Source organism: Labrus bergylta, chromosome 9 (assembly GCF_963930695.1).
Source record: "Labrus bergylta chromosome 9, fLabBer1.1, whole genome shotgun sequence".
Classification (NCBI taxonomy): Eukaryota; Metazoa; Chordata; class Actinopteri; order Labriformes; family Labridae; genus Labrus; species Labrus bergylta.
In genome coordinates, this window is record NC_089203.1 from 13,681,516 (window position 1) to 13,692,480 (window position 10,965).

The 10,965-nt window shown below is 36.4% G+C and overlaps 1 protein-coding gene across 1 annotated transcript; it reads right to left on the reverse strand.

Moving 5' to 3' along the window:
• Positions 1 to 165: 165 nt before the first annotated feature.
• On the reverse strand, positions 166 to 10,735 carry simc1 (SUMO interacting motifs containing 1). Its single transcript, XM_020645282.3, has 10 exons — positions 10,201 to 10,735; positions 5,590 to 6,888; positions 4,938 to 5,185; positions 4,754 to 4,823; positions 4,193 to 4,353; positions 3,540 to 3,632; positions 3,231 to 3,362; positions 2,807 to 2,963; positions 2,562 to 2,646; positions 166 to 589 (listed from the first exon to the last, which is right to left on the reverse strand). Exons 1-10 carry the CDS (start codon positions 10,354 to 10,356, stop codon positions 378 to 380), a joined length of 2,613 nt encoding a protein of 870 aa, XP_020500938.1. The 5' UTR covers positions 10,357 to 10,735; the 3' UTR covers positions 166 to 377.
• Positions 10,736 to 10,965: the final 230 nt, after the last annotated feature.

Here is a 10,965-nt window from a genome sequence, read left to right on the forward strand (position 1 = left end):
TAACAGCGCTTGATCCTATTGGTCAGCTCGTAGACGGTCCAACCAGCTGTTGAGTCAGAGTAAATATAACCCTTAAGTGATGAGTGACTGGCTATAATATGGATGGATAACAAAGTGGTTCAATTAGCTTTGGCTTGTTTTAGAAATTGTGGAGTTGGCAATATATGTAGTTACAAATTCCTGTTTATTGTCGCTAAGTAACTTATAGAAACAAAGATGCACAAAATTGATTTATATTTCAAGAACAAGAATTCAGCCAGGCCCAGCCTTTATTTAAAAAATATTAAAAATCCAATCTAAAAAATATATATAAATATTAAATTAACACAATGCAGATTGGAAAGGAAAAAAAAAAAAACATCAACAAGTGTTTTTAATCAAGACTGACAGACATCTAGCAGGTAATCCTGTAGATAAGTGAGGGACTCCTCAACATGGAGAGGTAAGGCCTGGCCGAGGTCTTCCTGGGATCTTGATAGAAAGGCCTTTATAGCTTCATGAACTGCAGGTTTGGACACTATATCATCCTGCTTGAAGACCGTTGTGCCAACTCTGCCGCTTTGTTCCACCACTGAGCTGCAAAGATATCCTACGAAGAAGAAATGAAGAAGTTGAGTGAATAAAAACTAGGCTTGTGACAGTGAAGTCATTTTACTTATTTTTTTTGGAATTTTTCATGAACATTTATTAATTAAAACCATATTTAAATGCCATAGACTGTTACAAACATACTTGAAATGAAATGACACAATAAAAAAAATGAATGAAGGTTATTGTGCTAAATGTTTCTTCATTAGTTCAGGAGACAAACAGAAACACACAAATAGGAAAATGAGTAGTGAAAGTCAGAGAATAATGTAATTAAAGTAGAAATAGGGCTGAACGAGAAATCAATTAACTTCTATTTGTGGTTTAGGATGATTTTTTTTAAATAAAAATCTAGATTTTCGCTTTAACTTCCTCCACTGCTCCCTTTGGGCACCTGTAGTTCACATCCTCCCCCCTCGTTAACTTCCTACAGAGACACATACAACAACATGGCTGCCAGCATTAAGGAAGAGTTTAGAATTGATTTCACCATCTCAAACTGAGGCATGCAGCAGGGTGGGAGGAATGTGTCTCACAATGAGATGCACAAGACCACTACAGCCCACAAATAGCTGTTAAAAAGCACCCAACATTTGTCATATAATTTTCCCATTGCGTCACATATGACAAGAAAGGATCATGATGGAAAGCTATTACTGATGCAGTAGTCTTGTATATTACTAAAGGTATGGTGCCCACTGCCCATAAATACAGTCAAAAAGCCTTGGTTTATCCACATGCCTAAAACCATCGACCCCATGTACATGTATGTGCTTCCCAGCCAAGTCTTTTGTTGAAGAAGTTGCTCTGCCTCAGCTGAACTTTTGCTGTAGCCTGAAACTACATAGTGCACTTTAAAAGGAGGAGTCAGGAGCATTGTTTGCAGCAGCTTGTTAATACAACATTCAAACTGGGCCTTTTCTCCTGGGTCCAGAAGCACACACTCACTGTAGGAATTAGTGTGTCCGTTTACTGCATGTGCCTACAATGCAATCTACCGCACGCTAGCACAAGCTATCCGCTGGTGCTTCACCCCCGTTTTGGAATAACCTTTATCCGTGTGGCATTTTGCCTCACAATGATCATATTTTATGTTCTTTGCCACTACATCCACGTCCGTCATATTCGTCGGTTTGAATTGTGTCTAAATGATGAATTGTATCCACTCCTAAACTTACCTGCTACCTTCTTTTTTAAGAAGAAAAAAAATCTATTCAAACTGGAAATTGAGTTTGGTACGAAAAAATCTGAGATTTTATTCTTAGGCCATATTGCCTAGCCTGAAGAGGAAAGGGGGGGAAACGACAAGACAGTAGAGTTCTTGTGAGTTGTTTTTAAACTAAAATAAGAACTCCAGCTTTCCCCTCCTTCCATCACCGTTGTAGAAAAGGACTCCATTAAACAGTTCAGTACAATCCTTTATAGTCACACACCACATATTGCAGTCACTGAAGTTGAGGTTTCCCAAAGGCTCTGAGCACTGTCTGCCTCCTGGCAGAAGGAAGAGTTGAATTAGTCAATAAAGTTGTTGAATTTAAACTTGATAGGCTCGACATTATTACCTCTGTTTTAGATTTCAGTGAAAAACCAGGGAGCTAATGATGCTGTGTGTAATGACTATTGATAATTCTGAGACAAACACCAACATTTATTGAAAAATTTGATGCTCTCTTCAATTTGACAGAATTAATGTGAAAGCAGCACAATTTGAAATTTCCTTCTATCAGCATTTAAATGTTTTAATACTGGGCTTCATGGATCACAAGGCAAAAAATCCATAAAGTGGATCCCCTGGACTACAATCAACGAACATGCAGCTAAATGAATACATGTAAATAAGTGTGTAACGGGGATAATGACCAAAACCTCATGAAATAACTACAACAAATGTGGAGCAGTTCAGCATGACTTTGGCAGCTGCAGCAACTACATCCTCAAGGCACCCTTTTCTTCTACTCTGTACCACATCTCACCTTTCATTGCTTTGTTGTAGCTGAGCAGCAACATCCAGAGAAGATGGACCAACTCTTCCCACCTCTTCCACCTTTCAGTTCCGTCCTAGTAAAGTCAATCACCGATCAATTGTATTGAACAGTCACATGTTGTTGAAAACTTTTCCATTAAGCTTTTAGTTAAATAATCTTAACAATTTCTTAATTGAGAAATGGAAGAAGACAATAAGACAAAGATGAAAACATGATACAAGAGAGATATTCACCATTGGGTCAGGAACCAGAGTGCAGTGCTTCAGAAAATGCAGCAAAAGACTGAGCGACATGGGTACAGAGACTTTCAGTGGGCAAGCATAGTCCAACAGATGTTCCAACAGCTTACATCTCAGCAGTTTACTCTGCAGGCACTCCAGCAACAACATCCTGGTTGTCAGAAACAGATTAGTCAACAGTGACCTGCAGCAGATTTTGCCAGTGACAAATTTCTCTCAGTGGTTTATTCTGAATTGATACATTGATTCATTACAAAAGGTTATTTCTAAATTGATTAAATAGGTTTAAGATTTCCATTTGCCAAGGCAAAATAATGGTTCATAAATACAGGCCACATGTATTGGCAATGTCATATTGTCTGATTTGTTTTGATGGGAACTTAAATGGCAAATATAAAACCTTATCTCGCCACCTCACCTGTGTGCTCGTATGTGCACACTGCCAATGAGCATAAGGAATAGCTCCTGGGACAGTTTGGCAGAGGTGAGCGCTGGAGAGCGGTCCACCTCCAGAGCCAAGGACAGCATCCTCTGGAGGATGTAGACGATTCTGCAGGGGAGTAAAGGAGAAAGAAATGGAATATGAAGAAGACCATTGAACACAAACAATAATATAACCTTTTATTTCCAAAAAAAACATGAAGAAATCGTTCTTCTGCCCAAGCAAAAACTAATTAAAAAAAAAAACTTCTTAAAAATAAGATATATATTTTGGGTTTGTTATTACCTCATTTGTTCATCTCTTTCTCTGGCTGCTTCTCTACTCTCTCCATTCTCTGTTGATTTCACGATGGCTGTGAAGAGCCACTTGATGACATCCCTATAAAACATACAAATATTTTACTTTAATAAAAGATGATTTTAAAATAAAAACACATAGAAATTGTTATCATGTCTTACAATATGTTCGAACAAGAAAACAAAAGTTACATTTTATTGTACATGTTATGATGAAGAGAGATTGTGGGTTAGCTTCAATTGTACAGCTTCCAATCAACTGATACTGGTTTTATAAAAAGTGTAATTTCATGTGTAAAAGTTAAAAAAAGTTTTATACACATGAAAGGGATGGTGTTTTCAGCAAACATTTAATGGCATGTATTTAATATGGGATGTCACTCTTAAGCCACACAGAGGAATTATGTCATTGCAATGGTGTTAGCAGCTCAGACATTTTGATCTGATCCTCTGAATTAAACACTCTCTGAATAATGTTTGCTTTTTGGTTAAAAAAAACTAATAGAAAATGCAAACACCTACCCGTTCAAAGCAATTTTTGTATTTCCTAACATTGTAAATAAAGACTGTTGAATAAAGAGCAGAATACTTTTATGATTGGCAGCGCTTCATGCTTTACAGACCCCTGTTAACCAAACTCACTTGACACGAGGGAACTGCTTATCACATGACAGTGTTGCCTTCGCGATGGAGTGTTGTAGGGTAGAGGAAGAATGTTTGGCCTTGAAGTCATCCTCCAAAGTCTGCACAACATACTCCAGGAGCATGCGCAAGACGTCAGTCTGATGTCTCTTCATGTTGTCCTGTAGAAGCAAAAGGAGCACAGATAGGCTGTTAAGTGAGACTGACCGAAACAAAGATCTAATTTTTCTTTTTGCAATTGACAATATCAGCAATGCTTAAATATTTGGAGAATGACATCTTTCTGATGAAACTGACACAGAAGAAAATTTCTGCAAAAATCCCACTGTGAATAAAAAAACAAGAAGGCAAATTTGTGATTAATGTACCTACAATGTAAGAGTTCAAATGAGCTCTGAATTTGCAACTTCACTGTAAATCGACCAATTAGAGCAGAACATTTAACACCATTTAGATTCTACAATTTCACAACCAAAATCCCTTTCATATAGTTTAGTAAAACAACACTAATGGTATTGTATATTGTTATATTACCTAGTGTACATTCATAGATTGTTTTACCTGATTAATCATGCATGTGGTCAACAGCTCCCAATCCCATGGAACTCTCGAATTATCCGCAATGTGATGTCTACAAAACAGAAAGCAGTTTTAATTTGAATTCAAAGACAGAAAGGGAGTTGGATGGTTAAAGGCTAGAAAATAAAAACATTACTATAAACTCTTATTTGTGTGGTTTCCTCACCTCTGTGTCCTCATCAGCAGACTAAAGGCCTGCACACACAGATGATAAGGACACTTTGGGTCGAGCAGAATGCCATTCATCAGGTGGACTGTGATATCCCTGGGAGGGTAGAAACCAGGCTGTAGAAGGTCAGACAGGAGCTGCAAAGTGCCCTCTGGGTAGTTCTCATCAATGGTACTGTAAACCAGGCTCAGGCTCTGACGACATAGCAACTTTGGAGATCTAAATCCTTCTTCTTTCTCAACCGTCTAAACAAAGAAAAGAAAAGAAAAACATGCCACGCATTCAGCCTAGCATACCTTCACATTTAATAGTAACGAGTGTGACAGAAAAGTAACAACTGTGACAGAAAAGTATAAAACTCTAGAGCAGTGATTCCCAAAGTGAGGGTTTTTCAATTTGAACTGTTTGTTGGTGGGTAAATAATTTAGTTTCAATGCAATGCCCTAGGCTTACGTTTATATTGAATTTTACAAATTATGAAATAGACATGTATTGACAATTATAGACCAGATGTTGGGCTCGATTTTGCCCAAGATCAGAGTTGTGCAATTAGACGTATGGGTGAACCCCACCATACTTTAAGATCTCAAAGCGGACAGCAGGATTCTTAAGGTTGTGAATAGCTGAAAGCTTTAGAAATGTGTCTCACCAGGGCTGGAGCTGGTCCGGACATTATTTTCTTGAGTGTAACTGGGCACACAAAATGTCTGTCGTCACGACTGGCTGCCCTGAAGTCCTCATCAAATCTGCTCTCTGTGTTTACCTCTTGCCAAGTATAAGGCACTGGGCTGTCAATGCCTCGATCCTGTTCATATTGCCAGCTCCCCGATCTGCTATCCATGTCATCAGTTTTAGGCACAGACAAAAGAGGTTCACAGGGGATGCTCCAGTCCAGGAGGTCAGAACTGTTTGATGCCTCATCAACCTTAACCGTCTTCATTTGCCATTTATACATATTCTCAGCTGATGTATAACCAGAGGTGGGCGCTGCGTCAACTTCGCTCTTGAAGTTCAGAGTTTGGGGACTTGTTTTGGGCAGACAGTTGAGGTCAGTGTGCTCAGAAAGGTTCAGTCTGGTAGCAGTAGAGTAGAGGGGTGAGTGATTAGAGAGAACACTTTGTGCAGAGTCTGCTTTATCTGATATCAGTTTTTCTGGATCAGAGGAGAGGACCTGACTTTGAAAGGGATCATGTGTTTCTTTAAAAGGTGAAAAAGGGACTGATGAAGAGTCAATAAAAATGTCTGAGCAAAGGTCATCCCTTGTGTCAAAAGTGCTGTTCTCCCTCGAATCTCCGAAGGCAAAGTCAGTAGGGCTCTGTACACGCTGAGACATTTCAACATTTAACGGCTTGCTTGGAAGTTCTTCTTGTTTTTTTCTGACAGGAGAAATAATAGTCTGAGAAAGTGAATTGTCAAGTAGGGGTTCTGTATGGAGACTATTTGATACAGAAGTTGTCCTCAGATCTTTGCTGCACTCTGGTGTTTCACTGGTAATACCTTGTTGAATAAAGTTCGGTGACATTTGCATAGGATCTTTGGTTAAGGATACAGAACGACTTGGCATCTTCAGGTCTTTAACATGAGTTTCAAGAAAAGGCATCCGTTTTAATTTTATAGTTGGCACACAATGATTTTCTTTGGTGGTCTGCTTTTGGTGGCTTTGAGAATCCAAACATATCTGCCTCTGCTTTAGGTTCAAACAGTCTTCCTGTAGTGCAGTTGAGTCACTTGAAGGGCTCTTCTGTATGTTAAAATCTTGTTCGTTTAAAGTATGAATTTTATTTTTACTTTCTTCCTTCATTTGACAGTAGTTTGGAGGCAAATTGTCTGACTCCTCTTTCGTCACAATCTCAGTCAGGTCCATCACTGCCAAGGATGTGGAATTTTTTCTTTTGTGCACCTTCAGGTCTGGAAGAGTCCATCTTGGATCCGTGAGGTTAATATAACCCTGGAAAGGAAACAATGTATTAATTTCCACTAAAGAAGCAAGAAATGGAAAATTCAGTCTTTAGCATACTGCTGGCAAAAATGAGTCACATTTCTCTTCATTTGTTCATATGAAGTAAGTTATTTTTTTCTGTTTAAAACCACAATTCTTTGTTAAGGTTGTGAATTTATGTGTCTTATAAAGAGGTGTAAGGGTAGGGGAAACTGACAAATATACTGTATTGTAAATACCTTGGCTCTGAAGTTGTACAGTGACATTCTGCCAAAGCTTTCATATGGGGATGGCTCTTTCTCGCTCTCTAATTGTATTGTATCATTGTGAATAATGATGCACATCTCATACCACTGCTATGCTGACGATACCCAGCTCTTCCTGTCATTCCCGCCAGACGATGTTACAGTCTCTGCAAGAATCTCATCATGCCTTCCTGATATCTCTAAATGGATGAATGAATGCCACCTTCAACTCAATCTTTCAAAGACTGAGCTCCTTGTCATCCCAGCCAGTCCCTCTATGCAACCACAGATCAATATCCAGCTTGGAACAACCAAACTCATGCCCACAAAGTCTGCCCGGAACCTGGGTGTCATGATTGATGACCAGCTAACTTTTAAGGTTCAAGTAGCCTCGATTGCCCGGTCATGTTGAGTTGCCCTGTACAACATCAGGAAGATCAGACCTTACCTGTCAGAACATGCTACACAGCTCCTGGTACAGGCTCTTGTGATATCACACATACAAAGATTTTATTTATAGGCTACATGGTTAGCATGTTAATTGAAGCTAGCCAGGGGATATATAGGGCGTATGACTTAAACCATTTCATAATGAACATTAAAACAGGTAATAATATACAGTATTTCAACAAAACTGGCCCGTGGCCACCAACATAAAATAAAATATTACATTTTGTTCAATTAAATTAATCTATTTCTATGACGGATAACGGATAAAATACATCTTGGTCTCTGCTGTTCTGTCAAAAAAATGACAACCAAAATTCCTTCACTTTGGCTTTTTAGCAAACAGGGAGAGAGTTTTTCTATTTGAGTTTTACCTGACTGAGAGCATCGTTTAGGAGCAGCTGACATCAAAAGACGTATTTTTGTGTGTGTTTCTCGCTCTGTGTTACAGTATATATGTTACAGTATGTGTTACAGTATGTTATAGTATATGTGTTACAATATATGTTACAGTATATGTGTTACAGTATATGTGTTACAGTATATGTATGTGTTACAGTATATGTGTTACAGTATATGTGTTACAGTATATATGTTACAGTATATGTGTTACAGTATATGTATATGTGTTACAGTATATGTGTTACAGTATATATGTTACAGTATATGTGTTACAGTATGTGTTACAGTATGTGTTACAGTATATGTGTTACAGTATATGTATATGTGTAACAGTATACATGTTACAGTATGTGTTACAGTATATATGTTACAGTATATGTGTTACAGTATATATGTTACAGTATGTGTATATGTGTTACAGTATATATGTTACAGTATATGTGTTACAGTATATGTGTTACAGTATATGTGTTACAGTATGTGTTACAGTATATATGTTACAGTATATATGTATATGTGTAACAGTATACATGTTACAGTATGTGTTACAGTATATATGTTACAGTATATGTGTTACAGTATATGTGTTACAGTATATATGTTACAGTATGTGTATATGTGTCACAGTATATGTGTTACAGTATATGTGTTACAGTATATATGTTACAGTATATATGTGTTACAATATATGTTACAGTATATGTGTTACAGTATATATGTTACAGTATGTGTTACATTATATATGTTACAGTATATGTGTATATGTATATATGTTACAGTATATTTGTTACAGTATATGTGTTACAGTATATATGTGTTACAATATATGTTACAGTATATGTGTTACAGTATATATGTTACAGTATATATGTTACAGTATATGTGTTACAGTATATGTATATGTGTTACAGTATATGTATATGTGTTACAGTATATATGTTACAGTATGTGTTACATTATATATGTTACAGTATATGTATATGTGTATATGTATATATGTAACAGTATATTTGTTACAGTATATGTTACAGTATATATGTGTTACAATATATGTTACAGTATATGTGTTACAGTATATATGTTACAGTATGTGTTACAGTATATATGTTACAGTATATGTATATGTGTTACAGTATATATGTTACAGTATATGTATGTGTTACAGTATATATGTTACAGTATGTGTTACATTATATATGTTACAGTATATGTATATGTGTATATGTATATATGTAACAGTATATTTGTTACAGTATGTGTTACAGTATATATGTTACAGTATATGTATGTGTTACAGTATATATGTTACAGTATATATGTTACAGTATATGTGTTACAGTATATATGTTACAGTATATGTATGTGTTACAGTATATATGTTACAGTATATATGTTACAGTATATGTGTTACAGTATATATGTTATAGTATATATGTTACAGTATATATGTTATAGTCTATATGTTACAGTATATGTATATGTGTTACAGTATATATGTTACAGTATATATGTTATAGTATATGTGTTACAGTATATATGTTATAGTATATGTGTTACAGTATATGTATATGTGTTACAGTATATATGTTACAGTATATGTATATGTGTTACAGTATATGTGTTACAGTATATATGTTATAGTATATATGTTATAGTATATGTGTTACAGTATATGTATATGTGTTACAGTATATGTGTTACAGTATATATGTTACAGTATATGTATATGTGTTACAGTATATGTGTTACAGTATATATGTTACAGTATGTGTATATGTGTTACAGTATATATGTTACAGTATATGTGTTACAGTATATGTGTTACAGTATATGTGTTACAGTACATATGTTACAGTATATGTGTTACAGTATGTGTTACAGTATATATGTTACAGTATATATGTATATGTGTAACAGTATACATGTTACAGTATGTGTTACAGTATATATGTTACAGTATATGTGTTACAGTATATATGTTACAGTATGTGTATATGTGTCACAGTATATGTGTTACAGTATATGTGTTACAGTATATATGTTACAGTATATGTATATGTGTTACAGTATATGTGTTACAGTATATATGTTACAGTATACGTATATGTGTTACAGTATATGTGTTACAGTATATATGTTACAGTATATGTTTATGTGTTACAGTATAAAACCTTTCTAATGTTGTATTCTAGTTAGCGCGTGTTGTGGTCGCGCGCAGCAGACTTACCGTGGGGACGTTGACGTTCAAAGACTCAACGTCTACTCGCACCGCTGTGAGGGGCAGTGGGTCACCTCTACTCATGAAGTGACTGTAAGAGCCGACTATCTCCACATCAGAGTCCTCTTCATCGTTGTCGGAGCTGAGAACGATCACATCGCCCATGTCTCTTCTTTCATTAAAAAAAAAAAAAAAACCCCGACGAGATTCCAACCGAATTAAAATCAGGTCATGCTAGACCACTAAGTTACAGAAACATGATACAGAGATGTAACGTTGACAAGCAACTCCCTGTCATGTTTTGTTAACAAACACATGGTAGATGCATTCAGAAGTCAAGTAATCCTTTGGACTTCGGCATGTCCGTGAAGAGCCAGTTACCGTATCATAACTCACAGCACTCAGCAGGTGAGCTAGCCAGTTTAAAACTACACTAGCTACATCCGGAAACTAACTATTAATATGACGTCCATACGGTTTGTCGTATGAAACTGATCTAGCATAACTGGCGAAAGGAAAGTGACATTTCCTGTTTTTTTTTTTTTTGTTGTTGTTGTTACATGTCTTCTTCTGCAGTATTGCGGATCCCAAACAACTAGAACACAAATCTCCACCTACTGCACTGGAGTGAAATGGCGCTTCTGCTTCTTCTTCTTCTTTTGGTTTTATTGGCGGTTGGCAACCAGCTTGAATGCGCATTACTGCCACCTACTGGACTGGATTGTCGAACAATGTAGGCTACTTAATTTTACCATCAATTGCAACAATTTCCCG

Coding starts and splice junctions, on each gene's coding strand:
- simc1 (XM_020645282.3), bottom strand. CDS start 10,356: ATGGGCGATGTGATCGTTCTCAGCTCCGACAACGATGAAGAGGACTCT. Junction 6,889..10,200: donor TGAACGTCAACGTCCCCACG/GTAAGTCTGCTG, acceptor TTTCCTTTCCAG/GGTTATATTAACCTCACGGA. Junction 3,363..3,539: donor GAAAGAGATGAACAAATGAG/GTAATAACAAAC, acceptor ACTCCCCTGCAG/AATCGTCTACATCCTCCAGA.